The sequence below is a fragment of the Miscanthus floridulus genome, chromosome 9 (genome assembly GCF_019320115.1).
Source record: "Miscanthus floridulus cultivar M001 chromosome 9, ASM1932011v1, whole genome shotgun sequence".
Classification (NCBI taxonomy): Eukaryota; Viridiplantae; Streptophyta; class Magnoliopsida; order Poales; family Poaceae; genus Miscanthus; species Miscanthus floridulus.
The window spans coordinates 11,474,749-11,494,904 of NC_089588.1; the positions used below are offsets into that span (position 1 = coordinate 11,474,749).

Here is a 20,156-nt window from a genome sequence, read left to right on the forward strand (position 1 = left end):
ATCCTTTGCTTTCCTGACACAACCACGTGCCTCTTGCCATCATTGGGTTTCACGTAGTAGGCTACTTGTGCGATGTGGCTTGCTAGTACCCACTGACCACCTTTGTAGCCGACACTTTGGAGCTCTATGGTGGTTAGCCCACACTTGTCCATGACAACTGCCTTTGGTTTGGCCCACTGACATCGAAAGATGGGTACCTATAGGTCACTGCCATAGTCTAGTTCCTGTAGCACCCGGTTTTAAGAACAAAACCAGATATATACCATATGTGAGCCTAGGAAGTCAAATCTCACATATAGCTATAAATATGGGTAATATCAAAAGATAATGCTTAAATACAGCGCATAGATAGCGGAAAGACAACTCCGATCTTCAGGCGAAGACTCCAAATCTACAGGGACAACTGGCTGGTTGATCACAAGCCTAATTCCTCCAAACTCTAGCAATCTGGTACCCATCAGGGATTTTTATCCAAATAATTGAAAAATAAAGCAAGCGTAAGTACATGTCGTACACAACAAATATAACATGGGGTTCATGAGGCTCAAAAGGCTGACACTAGTTCAACTATGATTAGCTTTTATTGAGTCATGTTTTTAGCAATAGGGTGGCAGCAAAGTTTATTCACAAGCCCATAAACACATGATCAGGTAAACATGAATAATGAATATCATAAATAGTAATCATTAGTGAGCATCTTTATCATCAGTATCATCAGTGTTCATCATCTATTCCGTAAATGTTCTAAGGCCGCTCGTGACCATGAGCACGGCTGATATACCAGTTTTATACTCTGCAGAGGTTGTACACTTTCACTGTGAGTTGTTATTTACCCTTTCGCCCGAGGTCGCGAGCCTCTTAACCCACTACCATGGAAGGTCAGTAGGGTTCACTATGAAGCCTTTCAAAGGTTCATTTAACAAGTTAGGGCCGCTAAGGTTTCCCCATTAGTAAGCACGAACCCCCTCCAAGGAGTGACTAACAAAATACAACGAAACCAAAGTGCACCCTCTTGGCAGGTCGAGATCATACAAACTAGAGCCCCTTTTGCGCCATAAAGGTAACCACTAACAAGCTAGAAAAGGTCCTTATACTGAGCTAAAGCCAGAGCCATATAGCCCTCACAGCTGTACTGTAAGTACCGGATGATCTCTTACAGATAAGTCCTTAGGGAGAGGAATCTAGAGCATTTAGAAAGTAGCTAAACACTCCAGCCCCCTATTTTCATGTTGCTAAAAAGCATCTTTTAGTGTTTATTGCATATACCATTAGTCAAGTTACAAGACCATAGTTGTAGTTGAGCACTAGCAAAGCTACCCAATGCAATACCACAAAGGCATCAAGGTACAAGTACAAATTACTAGGAAATCCTTAGTGGCAGTCAAGGTAGACACATGTAATATGAATTAAATGATTAAAGGTGTATAGGAAAACAAAAAAGATCCCGTACTATACTTTGCTTAAACTTAGTTCCTTCTTCAAGTTCAAAACTTCAATAGAACTCCTTGATCAATCACGTAAAGCTCACCGACTGGACATGATCATAAAGCACCACACAAGCATCCATGCAATCATACATGAAGCAAACAATAGATCTAAATTAGAACAGTACACCAAACATAAAATCAAGATGAAAAGTTTGTAAAACTAATCTATGTCTTGCTACGAACACACAGTCGCGAAAGGCACTCTAATCGGAGCAACGGTACAAAAGATGCATCTACCGAAAGATCTACTTATAAAAGAAAATATAAAACTATTAGCTTCATGTGTTTTAACTATATAAAAACATATATAAGATATTTTATAGATAATATAAATTAAGTCAAATTTGGATCTAAATTATAAAACTAAAGTAAAACAAATCATATTTTATTTATAAAATCTAGTTGCATAATTATTAATAAAGATATGATTTAAACCATGAAATTTCAGAAGTAGTGACATGATAAACATAGTCACTAACACGTAGATCTCATTGTAATGAATATAGCACAACTTGAATGGGTCAATTCGGAGCTAAAACGTAGAAGATGTGAATTAAACAATATTTTCTTTAATAAGATAATAGATTAAATCTAGCCTTGGATTTTAAAAGTTGAAAACCTACTTAACAATAGTATGAACACGTAGATTATGAAATTATGAACCTAACGCAAGTTGAATGGATCAACTCTGAGTTAAAACAAAGATTTTATGGCTAAAACAAGATTAGTGGCAAAACTGTAAATAGGTGAAAACGTATTTTGGATCTAAACCGATCAAACTATGCTTTCCAAGAAGAAAACAGAATCTAGAAAGTCGCTATGGACTCCAGGTTAAGACTCAAGTAATTATAAGGGTATTTTTGCAAAAACGCCAGCGAAGGGGTATGTTCTAATCTGGACTCTTCATTTAAGATCGGACGGCTGAGAGCGGAGAGGAGGAGAGCTGGCCGCCGGAACAGGGAAAGAAGACGGCGACGCCATTGCCGGTGTTGAGAAGCTCGGCGGCGTTCATGGTTTCCGGTCTACGGTCCACAAAAACGCAAGGCGAGGACACCAAGAGAGAGAGGGAAGGAGGGCGAACTCATCGAGGGGGATTTTGGCGGCGCGGAGCAAGAGGAGGCGGCGCTGTGCTTGGCTGGGCGATGGCGGACAGCGGCGCTAGGTCGTGGCGTGGTTGCGGGCGCTCGAGCGATGCGGTGGCATTGCAATCAGGTTAGGCGAGGGCGGTACGAGCTCAGGCTCATTATTTAAGAGACCAGACTGCTTGGCGTGCACGACAACGACGTGGATTCTGAGTTGGGCACGGCGGGGAAGAAGGAAAAAGAGGCTGACAGCCAAGACCCGCCTGTCAGCGACTATGCTGGAGAGAAGGAAGGGAGCGGTGTTGTAGGGCCGACCGGTCATCAGTGAGATAGAGCAAGGAAAGGAGGAGACTGAGGTGCGTCGGTGCTGGGCTGCGGCTTGGGTCGCGGGGATGGCTTGCTGGGCCACGCGGGAGAGTGGGAGCGGGCCGAGATCGAAGGAGCGGGGGAAGAAAGCAGATAGGCCAGCCTGCTGGGCTGCCTGCGGCCACGGGCCAGAAGAGAGAGGGAGAGTTTTTTCTTCTTTTCCTTTTCCATTCTCAAACCGAATTCAAATATGAATCAAATCAAATTTGAATAAGGTTTCAAATACACTTTTCAATTTAATTAAAAATGAGGGATTTTGGTAAGTTCTCCAAAAATAAATTTTACACCTTTTTAAATTCTTTTATTTTTCTAATTCTCTTTTTCCCTCTTTTCTTTTACTTCAATGCCATTTTCAAATTTATTTTTCAAAAGCATTTTGAATGTTTTCAATTTGAATCAATTCCACACAATTCAAAGAAACAAATGCACGGGCATGTATGCAAAAACATGTTGCTAAACCTTATGATGAATTTTAATTTAATAAAAAAATTTCTTTTTCCTATATTTTATGAGCACAAAATTCAGAAACAAATCATTTTAAACCTATTTTTAAAAGAGGCAAATTTTAGGGTGTTACAGTTCCCATATCTCTTCATCATGCCCAAAGTATGTCCTGGTCTCCCCCGTCGCCTCGTCGATGCCCTCATATCGAACACTGTTGTTCTGTGCCGCACTCTTCTTGTCCTTCTCTTTTGTGTGGAACCTATATCCATTGATGTCATAACGTTGCCACGAGGTGATTTGGGTGGACGGGCCAGACGCAAGCCTCGCTTCAACGGATTCTCCATGGGGTATGCCCTGCTCTTTGATCCACATTGTGAAACTGATCTTGTGCTATTTCTGGACCCATGCCTCTGTGCGCACTCCATCGTTAGCGGCACGGATCGCCTCCAAGTGCTGCTGAACATAGTGATCCATGACCACTAACTTATTAAGGGCGATGTGATAAGCTTCTTGCACTATTTTGTACTCTACATTGGTGCGTACTTTCCTCCCCGTGCACCCCATTTCCAAGGTTCTTCCTTCATGCGGAGGGACGGGCAGGCCAATCGCCCTTCCGTCCCAGATGTATTTGGTGCAACAGTTAACGACCTCCTCAGTTGTGTATGCCTTGATCATAGAGCCCTCCGGGTAGGCACGATTAAGGATGTATCTGTTGAGGGTTGACATGAACTGCTCGTACACCCACATCTAGTGTAGGTAGATGGGGCCCGGTTCCTATATTTGATCGATCAACCATGTGCATCGTCAGGTGTAGCATAATATCAAAGAAAGATGGCGGGAAGCACATCTCGAGCTGGCAAAGAGTCTACGCGATGAACTCTTTTAGGCCAGGCAACTCAGCTTCATCGATGACCTTCTGTGTGATGCGGTTAAAGAAGTAGGACATGCGTGTGATGACCATCTTCACGTACTCTGGATCGATAGCCCTGATCACAATTGGAAGGAAAACCGTCAGCATGACATGGCAGTCATGTGAGTTGTAGTTGGTCAGTGTGAGGTCTTTCATCGAGACTAGGTTCTTGATGTTGGAAGAGAAACCGGTCTTCTCATGCCCTAAGCCACTGACACACAACCCTCTTCTCATCTCTCATCAGGTTGTAACTCATGCCCGAAAGGTCGACTTTCCCGCTTTGCGACGCTGGTGTCGGGTGAATTTCAGGCCTGATGCGCTGGTTGACAAGATCCATCCTTGACTTCAAACCATCCTTCATCTTAGTCTTGATATCTAGCAGGACCCCAATCGTGCTTTCAAAGACATTCTTCTCTAGGTACATGTAGTCGATGACATCGGGCGTATCGAGCTCCTTCCAGTACGACAGGTACGAGAAGAAACACAACTACTTCTTGAAAGGAACAGGGGCGACAGGTGGTTCCTCCATCGTATCATGCTTTCTCTTCTTCCTTGTCATGGTCCCATCGTCCTCTTTCTTTTTCTTTCTGAACTCGACGTCTATGCCCTTCACTATATCAAACACCTTTTCCCCATACCTCATATATTCCAGCTCATCAATTTGAGGCTCGTCCTGGTTGTCGAAGTACCTATTCATCGTAGGATTTCGGTACCTGTGCTTTTTAATGAGGAATCACCTATGCCTCATGTACACCATCGTCTTGGATGCATTAAGGTAAGTGTAGCAGGTACCATCAATGCAAACTACGCAATCGGACTTACCTTTGATCTGCCCTGACAGTGAAAAAAGACCAAGGTAATCGGTGATGGTGACAAAGATGATGGCTTTTAGAGTGAACCCTCCTTTAGGGACGCATCCATCATCTTGACCCCTTCTTCCCATAGTTTCTTCATGTCCTCCATGAACGGCTCTAGAAACACATCTATATCATTGCCGGGCTACCTCGGTCAGGAAATAATCATGGTTAGTAAAAGATACCTGTGCTTCTAGCATAGCTAGGGAGGTAGGTTGTAGATGGTGAGGATGGTCAGCCAAGTGTTGTGTGAGCTATTGAGGTCACCGAACGGATTCATCCCGTCGGTACTCAACGCGAACCTGACGTTCCTCGCCTCTTTGCCAAACTCTAGAAACTGGTCGTTGAAACACTTCCACTGCTTGCCATCGGCGAGGTGTCATAGCTTGCCATCGTCCTTTGTGCGCTCATTAGATGCATGCTAGGACATCAGCTTGGCATCCTCTGGGTTTTCGAATATAGCACGTAGGCGATCGATCACAAGTAGGTACCACATCGACAGGGCAGAACTTTTCCTCAGCGTGTAACCCTCTTCTTCCTCGTCCTCAGGAGACGGGATCTGCTTTGCACTACTCTTCTTGGTCGTCTTCTTCTTCTTTGGCCCTCTCGAGGCTCCCTCGTCGTTCGTATCCACGTGACAACTGACATTCCTTTTATACTGACTCACGCCGCAGTGCAGACATCTCTGCAAGTTCTCATACTTGCCCTGATATAGGATACAGTGGTTAGGGCATGCGTGGAACTTTTTAACCTTCGTCACCACTGGCCGGATCAGCTTCTTCGCCCGATAGGTATTGGCGGGCACCTTGTTACCCTCTGGGTATGTGGAAGCAAGGATACGTAACAAGTCGTTGAAGCTAGTGTCGGACCACCCATGGCGAGCCTTCAGCATCAACATCTAGAGGTTAAAACACAGTGTCGTCCACTCCTTCGAACAGTCCTTATACAGGGGATCAATTGTCGCCTGCTTCATCTCTCTAAAATTGTCCAAACACCTCGAGGACCCAAATAGAACGTCGTCGTGGTCGAGACGGTTAGAAAGTTCCTCAAAAAGCTCTGCATCCTCGGGCTCACCATCCCAACCACCATTGTCATCTGCCATGTTTTGGAGCAGATCATCCATCGTGATATAATCACGATTTGCATTGTCACCAGCAGTAGTGCCGTGCCTACTGGCTGCTGCTACTGAAGAGGGTTGTTGTCCTCTGTCATGTTCTGCATTCACCGCCGTCGTCGATGTCATCGACGAGTTTCGTCCAGATGAACCAGTGGCACTCGGATCTGCTTCGCCATGAAACTTCTAGACGGTGTAATCCTTGACGAAACCATACAACATCAAGTGAGATTGCACCACGTTATCTTCCTGGGCAAGCTTGTTCTTGCAGCTATTGCATGGACAAATGATGCGCTCCCGATTCAGACTCAGACGATGCTTTTTTGCAGCGGCAACAAACTTTCTCACATGATCCAGGTAAGACAGATCCAGCCTCGATGTCTTGTACATCCATTCCATGTCCATGACCGCGAACCTAGCTTGCACACACAGTGAAAATGGCATATAATAAGCAGAGAAGTATGGAAAAAATGCAGTCGGGTAGCTATAGATAACCAAGGCAGTTTCTTTGAACCAATCACCTCGGGTAATGTATTAAACGATGCGGTTGGCTTAGGGAAACCGCCTAACCGAGGCGGTTATGTTACATTACCCGCCTCGGTTAAGTATTAACCGAGGCGGTTATTGGGCCGGCTACCCTGCCACGATTAACCGAGGTGGACAACCGGCCCAACCGCCTCAGAGCCCATTTTGCAAATGCCTTGTGAAAGTTTTTTTGTAGTAGTGTATTTTGATCAATAATATACTAGCAACGAGGTACATTAATTAATTAACAAGTACAGTATAATCGACTGAAGATCTGTTTGATCACCTACAAGGCTAGAACTAAAGTTTAGTTGAAATAACGTTTAGGTGGCTAAAAGTTTAGTCCAGTGCTGCTCCCCGCCGCTATCTGATTACATTTACGTTGCACCTAAAAGCATATAGCTTTAATTTTCTGGACAAAGACTCTTGTGCACCTTTAATCTATATTAGTTAACCTTTGCCAACTAATAATAACACTACGTCAGAAATGGTTTTTAGGGGCGGCTAATAAGCATTTGTAGGGGCGGTTCGACAAGCCGCCCCTACCATACCGTCTCTACAAATCATGCATTTATAGGGGCGGTTCCCAGACCGCCCCTACAAATCGATTTGTAGGGACGGTTGGTACGGTAGCCGCCCCTACAAATCGATATATAGGGGCGGTCTGGGAACACTAGCCGCCCCTACAAATCGATTTGTAGGGACGGCTACAGTACCAACCGCCCCTATAAATCATTTTTCCGCCAAAAAAAATTAAATTTATAATTCAAATTCGACCAGAACATATATTTTTCATGCACAACTCCATCGTGACTTATCTTCTTCTGCGATTGTACTGAAACTCAATGACAATACACATTTATTTATACCAGATTATAACAAATATTCCATGACAATACACGGTGCAAATTATTGTGCTTGTTGTTCATTTAAACTATGAGACTGCACATAGGTATATGAAAAGTAATCTGAAAACCAATCTTCGCTCGATGCAAGTAACACAACAGAGAACAAGACACACCGCAACAATTGATGGTATATCTGCTCGACCTGGAGAACCATGTGAAACATCCATGCCAAGAAATAATGTTGGTTTTTGGAGTCACAGCTGGTATCATTTGACGATGTTCCAATGATAGTTTAGAGTTCATTCCACCAAGCTAGTCGACAGGAAAAATCATATTAGTCAAGAAAAAAACTAATAACAGGATATATGTTCCAACAAGCTGCAGCCACAAATAAGATGCTGACAAATGTATACCTTAGCATTAATTTTTAGAAGAACATTGGTGAAATATTGATCATTCATCTTATTACTGGGAGCTGATGAAAGATGTTAACTGTTACCGCACATATTTGTAGTAGAGCAGCATGATGATAAATGCAAGAACATGGAACATGACAGATCTAATGAAATTTAGTGAAAAAGCTGAATCTATATAGTACCTATTACCAAACAATTTGTAGTAAATCAGCAAGATAAAATGCAGGTACATGGAAAATGTCAGATCCAACGAAATTTGAGTGAATAAAAAAACATTATAGTATCTGTCACCCCACAAATTATAGTAAAGCAGTAGGATAAATGCAGGTACATGGCAAACGACAGTGGTAAGCAATTATAATCAACATAATACAAGCGCTCAGTAGTTTGTATTCATTTTAGGTGCTGTAAGGATTAATTTTGGAACAAATAAAATTACAGAAAAAATATTTAAAGTTGCAAAGTTATACGAAATACAAATGTGATGCTTCAAGATTTTATCAAATCACACAGTTACCCTTATAACCACAAATCCAGATGCAAGTCGTGAGTTTACAATCATAAGAACAAATAGGGAAATAAAATTGCAAGTTTGCTTCTTTGTTCCACGTTCTCCCATACCTTACGTTGCTTTAGTTGGATCCATGTAGTGGTGATGGAGCAAGATTTCTTCAAATCCTACGGCTTGCATCAAAATCAGAAATTCAAATCAGGACCTCCGAATCATAGGAAAACAAAAAAAAAGCAAAATTTCCCTTTTTTCCCACCTTCTCTCTCACCTTGGCTGCTCCGTTTGCATCCAGAGAGGGGGAATGTAGCACGGATCTGCAGTGAAGGATATGATCTATGGAGGTGGGGATTAAAGAGAGAGGGAATCGGAGGGGGCTAAGCAAATTGTAGAACGGGCCCTGTGATTTGGGGGAAAACTGAAACTAGGGTGTGCGGCTTGGTGCTGCTAGCTTCTTGCTCATGGGGTGGCAGCGGGAGCAGCACCAGGGGCCGAGACGGGTGGGAGTGGGATACGGTGGCGATGGGTTCGGAGACGAAGGCGACGACGGTGGCGATGGGTTCGGAGACGGTGGCGACGACGACAGGGGCCGAGACGGGTGAGAGCCGGATCTGGTGCGGCCCCGTTGGATCCGCCTCCTCGCCGTAGATCCGCCGCAGATCCGACTCCTCATCGTAGATCCGCTGCCTCCGTTGCCGGCGTGCCCTCCGCAACCGTTGTTCGCCGGATCCACCGGGGAAGAGGAGGGAGGGAGGGCTCGGGAGAGCGGATCCGCCCTGGAGGAGGAGATCCGTGTGGCCTCGCGCCAGATCAGCACCGCCCATGCACGGAGATGGCCGCGTCAGTGGAGAGCCGTTCTGCTTCGCGCCGCCCCTGCCCGATGAGGGGCGCGCCGGAGGAGGTGCCAAGAGCCATCGCAGCAGCAGCCGGGGGCACGAGGGCCCTCGCCGCCTCCCGCCGGGGCCAGTCCCGTGCCGCTGCCCGCGCGTGCCAGTGGCCATCGCCCTGTCGGCGTCGGGAGAGCGAGGGAGGGAGAAAGCGAAGAGAACGGAGCGGTGAGCAGAAGCCTCTAGAAGGAGCTGAGCCGAGTATTTATTCGTCGGAGCATTTGTAGGGGCGGCTGGTTATTGAGCCGTCACTATAAATCTCAACATCGGGGGCGGCTGGTGAGTGAGCCGCCCCTATAAATCCGACCCATTTGTAGGAGCGGCTCGTATGACCAGCCGCCCCTGCTGTTTCATTTGTAGGAGTAGCTGGTCTCTGGGCTCCCGAACACGCCACTGTAGAGGCGGCTCCATCGTCAGCCGCACCTAAAAAAAATTGTTCTGTTGCTAGAAACCGTTTTTTACGTAGTGTAAACTAGCTAATTGCTAGTTGGGTTGAAAACTAAAAAATTAATCAGATTGCTTTTAGTCACTGGCCCTGATACTACTAGCATGGAGGTACATTAATCCAGTATGGCTGCGTGCGCACGATCTCCAAATCTTGTTGGTCGTGAACCTGGACAATCTCCATGGTTTGCTCCTTAACTTCATATAGATGCATAGATCCTCCATGTCGCCATCCACTAATTCCTCTCTCTCGAGTATATACATGTTGTTAGCACTGCAATGAGTCAGTCCTATCTCTTCCTTTGACGTGGGAGGCCTTGATTGCACTGATTCGGTTGGCTGCTTCTCTCATGGTCATCCGCTCACTTGGGAACTGACGCGTACAAGACAGTGCTACTTCTACTAGAGACAACAAGCATTGGTGAACTATTGTTGAGGCGGGCTTGCATTCATCCTGTAGTGAAGCGTCAATCACTTGCAGTATCTGATCTGGGAAGCTCCTCTCAACGAAGCTAATAATGCTTTGTCCGTTTTCAAACATAGGGTCCGTTGGTCTTTTCCCAGTCAACATTTCTAAAAGTAAAACTCCAAAACTGTATACATCCCTGCATGTTGATGGGCGCCCACCTCCAGCGTACTCTGAAAATAAGTAAGACATATAAGTTCATGTATGTAAGTTCAAGTATGTAACTCTTGCAGTAATGTTATAATGCCATAAACCTTTTGATATGATGAGTCAAGCAAGCAAGCAAGGTACCTGGAGCAATATACCCTATAGTTCCCTTCACACGCCCAGATGAACTACTGCTGTATGCATGTCGTCGGCCAGTTGTCGAACTAGAACGATGATAGAAGCTTGCAATGCCGAAGTCCCCTAGACGAGCGTTCATGTCATCATCGAGGAGGATATTACTCGGCTTCACGTCACAATGGATAATAGGCTTCCCACTGTCATTGTGTATATAATCTAAAGCATCAGCTATGTTAACAGCTATGCATATTCTTTGAGCTAAGCTCAAATTATTTGGACCTTCCCCATCTCCTTTTTTATGCAACCATGTGTCTAGATTTCCATTAGGCATATATCCATAAACTAGAGCTTTGAATGTATTGCCTCCAGTTTGAACTGACGAGCACGCTGTTATTATAGGAACTATATTACGATGCCGAATGCTTCTTAGTGCTTCATATTCTGATAAGAAACTTTTCTTTGCTGCCCGCGTGTCGATATCAAGAACCTTCACAGCCACTTCCAGTTTATCCTCCATTAAATTTCCTCTGTATACTGAACCGTAGCTTCCTCTTCCAATCAGGTTAGATTCAGAGAAGTTTTTTGTGGCTTCAGCTAAATCATTGTAAGACACTTTAAGGAACTTATCACCAAAAGGAGGCAATAATGTTGAATGCGCTCCTTTATCCTTCACCTCAGCTATAAAAAAATAGCCCAATACTGTTAGAGACATCAAACCAAATATTGGAACCAGTATCTTGATCAGGTAATATTTTCTTTCTCTTCCCCGAGAGATAGTAGTAGTAGGGCATGTAGGCATATGTAAATGTGGTACACCTCCACAAAGTCCTTGGTTCCCCACAAATGAGAGCGAGCTAGCATTTCCAAATACTCCAGTTGTCGGTATTTCACCTTGTAGATTATTATATGATAGATCCAGTTGGGTCAGATGCTGAAGCTGGCCTAAATCTGTCGGGATGAAGCCTGACAGATTGTTATGTGAAAGATTGAGCATGCTCAAGCTCTTTAGATTACCCAAAGACATTGAAATATTTCCTGTGAGAAAGTTACGATCCATTTGGATGACTAGTAACCCTACACATCTTCCCAAAGTATTAGGAATCTCCCCAGTAAGCTTGTTTAATGAAAACTGAAGGTCAGTAACTTGTTGAAGGTTACCAATCTCTAGAGGTATCGGTCCTTGTAAATTATTGTAGGACAAAATACATTTGACCATGGTGGAGCCAGAATGAAATATCTCCTTAGGAATAGAACCCTTTAGATTGTTATAACTAAGGTTCAACTCTAAGAGAGGGAGGCTTCCCAGACTAGGAGGTATAAGACCTTCAAATTTATTTTCCGCCAGTGTGAGATATAACAATTGAGTAAGATTTCCAATGGAGGAAGGAATTGGCCCAATTAAATTATTGGTCTCAAGAGATAACTTTTGTAAGTTTTTTAACTTCTCGCACCATTCTTCAATTGTACCAGTCAGATTGTTGTTAGCTAATTGAAGTGTTATTAATCTACCGAGGTTCCCTATGCTTGTGGGAATTGTACCTGATAAGTTATTTGTATCAAATATTAGTTGTGTTAGATTGGTGGACAGGTTGCCAATTGTATTTGGTATAGCTCCTTGTAAATTATTTGCATGTAAATCGAGCACTTCCAAACTCCTACAGTGGGACAGCTTGTCTATAAATTCCCAGCTCTGGCTATCTCTTGCTTGGAGATGGTTTCCCCCAAGGTTTAGATAAGTCAATGCCTCGAGATTACCAAAAGAACTAGGAATTTGGCCTGTAAAATTATTTTGTGACAGATCTAGTGAGACTAGATTTGAAGCATTGCCTAACGAAGGTGGAATATGCCCCTCAAACATATTTTGGGACATGTGAAGAGCCAAAAGACTAGGGAGTTTATCACCAATGTAAGATGGCAATTCCATGCCGCCTAGCTTGTTCACAGCAACGTCTAGTGTTTGGAGAGAAGACAGGTTGAGGAGGGTACCCGGGATTCCACCTGATAGCATATTCCCACCGAGAAATAGAACACGTATACTTGAAAGTTGTCCGAGCTCACTAGGAATGCTTCCTGTGAGCTGGTTTACTGCAAGATTTAGAAAAAATAGGCGGCTGATATTTTTTAGGTTTGATGGAATAATTCCGGTGAGATCATTGTTGGACAGTTGTATGGTGAGTAGATTGGGCAGAAGGCCCAAACTGGAAGGAATTTCACCTTTTATGAAGTTTCCAGATAGGTCTACTCCCTGTAGATTGGAACAATTTGTAATGGAATCCAGAATGGTGCTTTGAAGTAGGTTGTTTCGCAGCAGAAGGAGCTGAAGTCTTCGTAGACGGTTGAGAGGAGGCAACCCGCCCGAGAAGAAATTTGTGGACAGTTTCAGTTTGTTAAGAAAGGTTAGGTTTCCGAGGGAGGCTGAAATCGGCCCTGACAAGCCATGGTCACCCAGGTCCAGCACTGTGACTCGCCCTGGGTGCCTTAGGCTGCAGGTCACGCCGTTCCATTGACAATAGGGGGTGGTCGTGTTCCACGATCTCAAGGCTCCATTTGGATCAAATGTGGCCTTCTTAAAATCGAGCAATGCGAGCTTGTCTGTTTCATTCCCGGGGACCTCTAAGCAACGGGTTCGATCAACTCCATAAAGCATAAGCAACGATGCTATGAGAATAAGCATGGCAAGTTGCGCTGTTGATTCGGCAGACATTCACCTGCAAAATGTAATAAAGTATAAACATTGCGACATGCCTAAACTCCCACCATGGTTGCCCTCAGTTACTTCCTATCATAATGGCAAGTTTGCAGTATATTTCTTTCTGTTTCGTACAAAAAGATAAAGTATGCGAACCCATAGAAATTTAAATCACAACTGTTAAGTTCTTTTTTTTAGATAAAAAAGGTTAAGTTATCGCTTGACTAAGTGCAACTCCACCAAACTTAGAATAAGAATCCCCTCTCCCTAAACATGTAATATGGTAGGAGATAGTAGGTAAAAAAAATGTTAGACATGTGTCGAATATTATGTACGAGTTCGGTTATACTAGGACTCTGAGTTATATTTGACAGTATAGAGTAGAGTTGAGGTGAGCTATGTAACCTGGCTTCCTCATAAATATGAAAGGACGGTTGTTGTTGTGACCATGACGACATAGCGACATGTTCGTGGGAGGGCGGTGCCATGTTGCCGGTACCCAAGAGCGGTCGGTGTTGCTGGTACTGAGGAGGAGCGCCCCTAGTACTCATGCATGCCCTGTGGACGTAGACTTTGGCTGAACCTAGTTAACAAATATCGTGCCTCTGGTGTCATCCGTGATCTTGTATGTTTGTCTTGGTAGATTTAACCGACGCGTGAAGATTAGCATCGCTGTGGGGCTAATTTCTAACAAAACACTCTGCAAACAGATTGAAAAAACAATCCCCTTTTCTATTTTTTTTCTCAATTGAGAAAAATAATCTCTCAATCCCCTCTAGAAAAAAGATGCTACATCCATCATCTTTCCCTAATTTTTCTCGTAATTAAGAAAAATCATCTCTCAATCCTTTTTAGAAAGGGGATGCACGCTAGTTACTTTTTGCACGCCACCTCTGCCACGCCAGGGGTGCAGCAGCCAGCAGAGCGTGCTGGTCGGGCGAGCAGGCCTGCCTCGTCACGTGCCGAGAGAGGAAGAGAAACGAGAGCATGTTGGCTGGTTCGTATCGTTGCTGGTTCGTTTATGTGAGAGAGAAGTACTGCTGACTGATTCATTGGAATAGTGTCCTTATGAGGGGGCTGGCCAGCCCTGCCAGACAGCCCTAGCCGAACACGGCGAAGAAAGGAGACGAGCTAGTGGGCCTTGTGCCATGCACCAACAGAGAAATGAGAAGATCGGAGAAAAGAGATTTCGTTCATATGGGTCCTACATATAAAGGAGATGGTGAGCTTTGTCAATCTGCTACAGGGCCTCTTTGGTAAGGATTCCAGCGCCTCCTGACGCATTCACTATTTATAAGAGCTAGTTTTCTCTCTCTTTTTGCTCCCTCTCATAGAGCCAGCAGGAGACGATGAAGCTAAAAATTTTGGCTTCATTGGCTCCTACTGCTTTGTGAGAAGGAAGACAGAGAAAACTAGCTCTAATGAACGGTGAAGCTGAATCCGCTAGAATCTATACCAAAGAGGCCCACAGAACACATCTCTTATATTTTGCAATTCAGTTTTTTTTTTCTAATCTCCTATATTAAATTTTAAGGGAAAGAAAGAAAGGAGATAGTTGCCAAGTCCCAACGAAAGAGAGGTCGATAGCAGGACATGGTAAAAGCCTAGGCCTTGTTTGGATCAGTTTCAGATTCTTAAAAAACAGCTTTTATCTTTAGTTTCTAAAATCTGGATTCTAAATATAAATCGGTGGGGTGTTTGGATCCCTCAATTTTTGAAAATTTGACTCTATTTATTGCTCTATGGGTCAGAAGAAATTGGTAAGATTCATGTTTTTTTTTAAAAAAAATCCGGCAAAAACTGGCCTGTTGAGTTGCCACCTAGTTTTCAAAAGTGAGATTCTTAAAAACTGGCAAGAATTGGAGGGAACCAAACAGAGCCAAAACGATACATATATATTGTAAAACAGTAGGAGAAAGAAGAGGGCACCTAATTAAACTGCCCCGGAGGCCGGAGCACAGAACGAGGCAGCCTTTTGTGCTTGATTGATTCTGCCGGATGGTGCACAACTTTGAGTTGGTTTGGCTGGTCAGCTGAATGAGGCACCATTGGGGGTTTAAGAATAGTTTTACAGCCTCCTCACGTCCACATACTTGCCCTGTCATGCCTTATCTTCTCAGCAGTCTACTGCGCTTCCATCTTCCGACAAAAGGCATCGCTATCTGAGCTGGACAAGATTGTTGCCACGTTTTGTCCAGTTCTTTAAATGAACAGAGAAAGTTGGCGCTGATGTCACACCTGTCTCGTGAGGTTTCAATGCTGACAATTCTCGGTTTATGGAATGGTTTACGGCCTATACCTGCTAGGTTCTTCGAATGTGTCGTGTGGGCATGATTCATTTATGGGTTATTTTCACAATGACGGGCTAAACGGGTCAAGTTTTAGATTGTACGTATCCGATCGAACAGAAAACAGTACCGTACCGTCTCCGTCGAACAAACAAAAAAAATCAGAGGATGCGAAATCGAAAGCCTGACCTTGTGGATTTATCCTGTTCGTTTCGGCTGAAACGATCGTGGATTATTACTATTGACTGGTTTGGTGTAAGAGAAAAATACTATTCTAGCTTATAATCCACGATAACTATCATAAATTTAATTAATTTTAAGTTGCTGTTGTTGGGCTCTCCATCTCCGGCTCGCTGCTGAACTGCAACCCGTTATAGGAACCCCTCGGGACGCCGCGGAGGTCGATTCCGAACGTGTAGTCGCCCGGTGATGGGTCGCCGGGGCTCCGCCACGTCGCCAGGTGCCGGTCGAGCCCCGTGGTCAGGTCCCACCCGAGCTTCATGCCGGAGAGCAGGGTGTCGGACGGGTAGCTCTACGGACGGTGGAGCGAAGAAATTACCGAACTACCCTTTATTTTCAATAATATCTGAAAATTACCTAAAAGTTAATAGACGCTGATCCTACATGTTTTGGTACTAGTGCCACGTGTTTTGGTACTTGTGGGTACTGGTACTTTTTTATTGGTATTTTTTATTTTTCCAACGTCCAATCTGAACCAACAGACAGTACATATTTTTTCCAACCATCGTAGAACTTGTAATAAAAGTATCAAAATTTACGCTATTTAAGTAGGTACATTATGAAATTATATTGCATGATAAATCAAATGATACTAATTATTATAGATATCGATATTTTTTATAAATTAGTCATAACTTACAAGATTGTTGCAACATGTCCAGCTTCATTAGCGATATTTAAACTTATCACAAAAAACAGCACAGCCCAACGACGAGCCCGTACAGGGCCAGCTGTCGAGCCCAACCAAGCCTGCGTCATCTGGATCTGCCGCCACCGCCGTCCTCGTTGTGGATCTGCCGCCGGGGCATGGCCCCCGCTGGTGCGACCTTCTGGATCCGCCACCAAGGCGTGGCCCCCGCCGGCGTGGCTCCTGGATTTGCCGCCAAACCCTCCACGCCGTGTGCACAGGGAGGCGCGCCGGATGCGCTGTTGTCCATGCCGGATCCACTACGTCCTCACCGGATCCAGGTGGATCCGCTTCTCGGGTGGCGGATCCACGTCGGAGGCGTGCAGTCGTCCGCTCCGTGCCCTCCGCCGCCGTCGGAGACGCCGGTGGTGCGCGCTCGTCGTCGGACGCCGGTGGTGACAGTTCCGTGCGTCCCTCCATCACCGGGGCATGTGGCCCAATGCCACCGAGAGAGTGAGGGTGAGAGAGATGGAGAGAGGCACAGATGCCTGAGGTGAGGGCAAGAGAGAGATGGGTGGGAGAGAGTGGAGGAGAAAACCCTAGTCCCTGTAAACATATGAACCCGGTAACGTGGAACGGGCCGCGATTTCTTTGGGCCTCGGGATATTTACCCATGCGGGCCTCTCAAAGGCGTCCACGGATCTCTTAAGAGGCCCACCTTCGTAAATCCATTTTAGGAGGCGGATATTTCCGGACCACTCCTGTAAATAAAATAACCACCTCAGTAAATCGATTTTGTGAAGCAGTTATTTTTTAGTGTCTCGATAAATAAAATGACCGCCTCAGTTAATTCTCGGGCATTTTGCGAGGCGGTTGGATTTTGTGACCTCCTCAGTTAATGTTTGGGCAGTGTGTCATAAAATCATTTTTGTAGTAGTGTTAAAAGGCAAACTGTCACGCTTGATTAAGCCTATAAAAACAAGAGTTAAATTCACCAAAGGTCCATTAATTTATACAGATGTTTTATTTAGGTCCATCAAAACTAAAAGTTGATTTTCGGGTCTATAAAATTTTTAAGCGGTTCACCGTACATCCATACCCTTTCGTTTTATCCTTAGGTTGAACTTCCCGATCCAAGTTTTTAAATGGTTCACCATATGTCCATTCCCCTTCGTTTGACCCTTAGATTTGAGGTAGCATGTTGAATTAACGTTTAGGTGGCTAAAGGTTCCATTGTCATTTAGATATACAGGACTAAAAGCATATAGCATACTTGGACAAAGACTCATATGCACATTTTAGTCCACATTTGCCAAGTAATGAACAAGCCAATAATTGCTAGTTAGGTTGGAAACTAAAAAAAGTTCACTTTTAGTCCACCTCAACAAGCCCTAATAATACTGGCACGGAGGTACATTAATCCAGTATGGCTGCGTGCGCACTATCTCCAAATCTTGGTTGTGAACCTGGACAATCTCCATGGTTTGCTCCTCAATATCATAGATGCATAGATCCCGGTCGGTGCCAGCCACTAATAATTTCTTTTGAAAACAGATGGTGTTCCCTTTAAGGTTACTAGTCCATCAACCTGTGCTCTCGCACGGGTTAGAATTCTAAGAGATATACTACTTAAAATATTTTACTAATAATTTTTTTTATACTAAATTATATGTTTTTTCTCTTTGACACAATAGATACTTCGTAGTCTATATCAAATTATTATAAACTAATTATTTTTTTTGGCAAAGGACTGATTTATATGTTTTCCATCCATATTCATATTTTTTACTTTACATGATACCTCTGTATATTTTGAATATGAAATTAGTTTGAAACCTTGAGATTAACTATGGTGGTCCTCCTTGCATCACATATCTTATGAAGTTCTGAATCTAAATTTTTATTATTTTTATTTTTTTCTTATTGATTGTTACTGATTTTTTGTCCTCAAGTTAAAACTCTTGTGCTCATTAAATGTTTTATTAACTCTCATTTTTGAACTTTTTTGAAATATGGATTTTAGGTCGTAGAGTAAGTTCTTAAATACTACAATAGCATAAGCAATCATTTGAATCCTGTACCAAGTTACTTAAGATAAGTGATAGAGCTTGAAGTGAGATCTTGGATGGGGGTAGTAGTGCTAATCTCAAAAGAATTTTAATAGTTAGGCCTTATAATGATTGACTTTTTCTCTAAAGTAATCTTAAAGGGTCAGAAAAATATAGCCACTAGTGGTCTCCCACAGTTCTCAAGATGAATCAATTTTCCTATATGTTGATAGTCGTTAACGTCAACATAAACCATTAACATAAGGATTAATCAACATAAAAGTATTCAATAAGTAACAACTTATGTTAAGATTTCACTTGGTTCCACCTGTACTTGGAGAATTATGCTTGCAGGGTCAAAATAGCGAAGATTATGCAAAAGAAGGCCATCTAGAAACATCCAAGAATTCCAGTTTACTTCACAGGATCAACAGGCCCATCGTCATACACTTCAAGTATACAAACCAATGTCAAACAGTGAATAAATCTGCGAAACCCACTCAAAGACAGAGCATTGGACCCACCTACCAGGGAGGAGGGCCCATATGACATGAGAGAGGGTCGGCCGACCTAGGGTGGGGTTGACCAACCATCCTATGGGGCCCACCTTCATCCGTAGCGTCATGCACGTCTCCAAGATCTCCTTCCTTGATTTTAAGGCGGTTTTAAGTCGGTTTATCCAACGGTGGATGATGAAAGTGACGCGGATCGATGACGTGGCGATTGCTTGCCCCTTACTCCATCTCCCCCTATAAAAGGACCCCCAGACCCCCTCCAGGAAGCCATCTCATTTGAGATGAAGACACAACAAAACAGAAAAATCTCCACAACACTCTCAAGATGTAGAAGTAGAATAGTGGAGTTGAGAGTTAGGGAGAGTTGAGACATACTTAGGTTCTAGAGGAGTTCTCTAAGGTTTGGTATATCTTTGTATCTTACCTATGCAGGATATATGCTTTAATATAGTTATCTTCTCTATTTACTTGTATGCCTTTCATGTGCATGGTTAGTATAGTTGTAGCACCTGGTTTTAAGAATAAAACTAGATACACACCATATGTGAGCCCAGAAAGTCAAATCACATATATAGCTACAAATAGAGGTAATATCAATAGACAATGCTGAATATATAGCGTACTTAGTACAAAGAATATAATCTTAAATAGTAGATAGTGGAAAGACACTCTGATCTTCAGGTGAAAGCTCCAAATCCACAGGAACAACTGACTGGTTGATCACAAGCCTAACTCTTCCAGACACTAGCAATCTGATACCCATCCAGGATTTTTTCAATGTATATAAAAGTAAAGCAAGTGTAAGTACATATCGTACTCAACAATATAACATGGGGCTCATAAGGCTCAAAAGGTTGACATCGGCTTACTGTGATTAGCATTTTAGTGAATCAAATTTTAGCATTAGAGTAGTAGCCAGTTCAGCTTAAGCCCCAAATAACCACATGATCATGTAAACAAGAATAATGTATAGCAAAAACAATTAATCATAAGTGAGCATATGTATCATCAGTATTATTAGTGTTCATCATCTATTCAGTAAGGAGCCCAGGCCACTCATGACCGTGAGCACGACTGATATTCCAGTTTTACACTCTGCAGAGGTTGTACAC

General features: G+C 43.5%; 1 protein-coding gene and 1 pseudogene across 8 annotated transcripts; both read right to left on the bottom strand.

The window, feature by feature from the left end:
• Positions 1–7,612: 7,612 nt before the first annotated feature.
• Positions 7,613–15,391, bottom strand: LOC136483417 (receptor kinase-like protein Xa21). Of its 8 annotated transcripts, XM_066480488.1 has the most exons (7): positions 15,255–15,375; positions 13,731–13,908; positions 10,643–13,344; positions 8,826–10,524; positions 8,668–8,724; positions 8,044–8,105; positions 7,613–7,942 (listed from the first exon to the last, which is right to left on the bottom strand). In XM_066480488.1, the coding sequence occupies exons 3-4, from the start codon at positions 13,338–13,340 to the stop codon at positions 10,154–10,156; spliced, it is 3,069 nt and encodes a 1,022-aa protein (XP_066336585.1). In that variant the 5' UTR covers positions 13,341–13,344; positions 13,731–13,908; positions 15,255–15,375; the 3' UTR covers positions 7,613–7,942; positions 8,044–8,105; positions 8,668–8,724; positions 8,826–10,153. The 8 variants fall into 8 exon arrangements, with proteins under 8 accessions (XP_066336585.1, XP_066336578.1, XP_066336580.1 ...); XM_066480481.1 differs by lacking the exon at positions 13,731–13,908 and having other exon boundaries at positions 15,255–15,391; XM_066480483.1 differs by lacking the exon at positions 13,731–13,908 and having other exon boundaries at positions 8,668–8,730; positions 15,255–15,391.
• Positions 15,392–17,872: 2,481 nt separating this feature from the next.
• The window catches only part of LOC136479232 (uncharacterized), a 32,166-nt pseudogene continuing 29,882 nt past the window's right edge, over positions 17,873–20,156 (bottom strand).

Excerpts from the sequence above, each read along its gene's own strand:
- LOC136483417 (XM_066480484.1), bottom strand. The coding sequence starts at position 13,340 with ATGTCTGCCGAATCAACAGCGCAACTTGCCATGCTTATTCTCATAGCA. Across the intron at positions 10,525-10,642 it reads TATAGGGTATATTGCTCCAG|AGTACGCTGGAGGTGGGCGC; the intron begins GTACCTTGCTTG and ends ACTTATTTTCAG.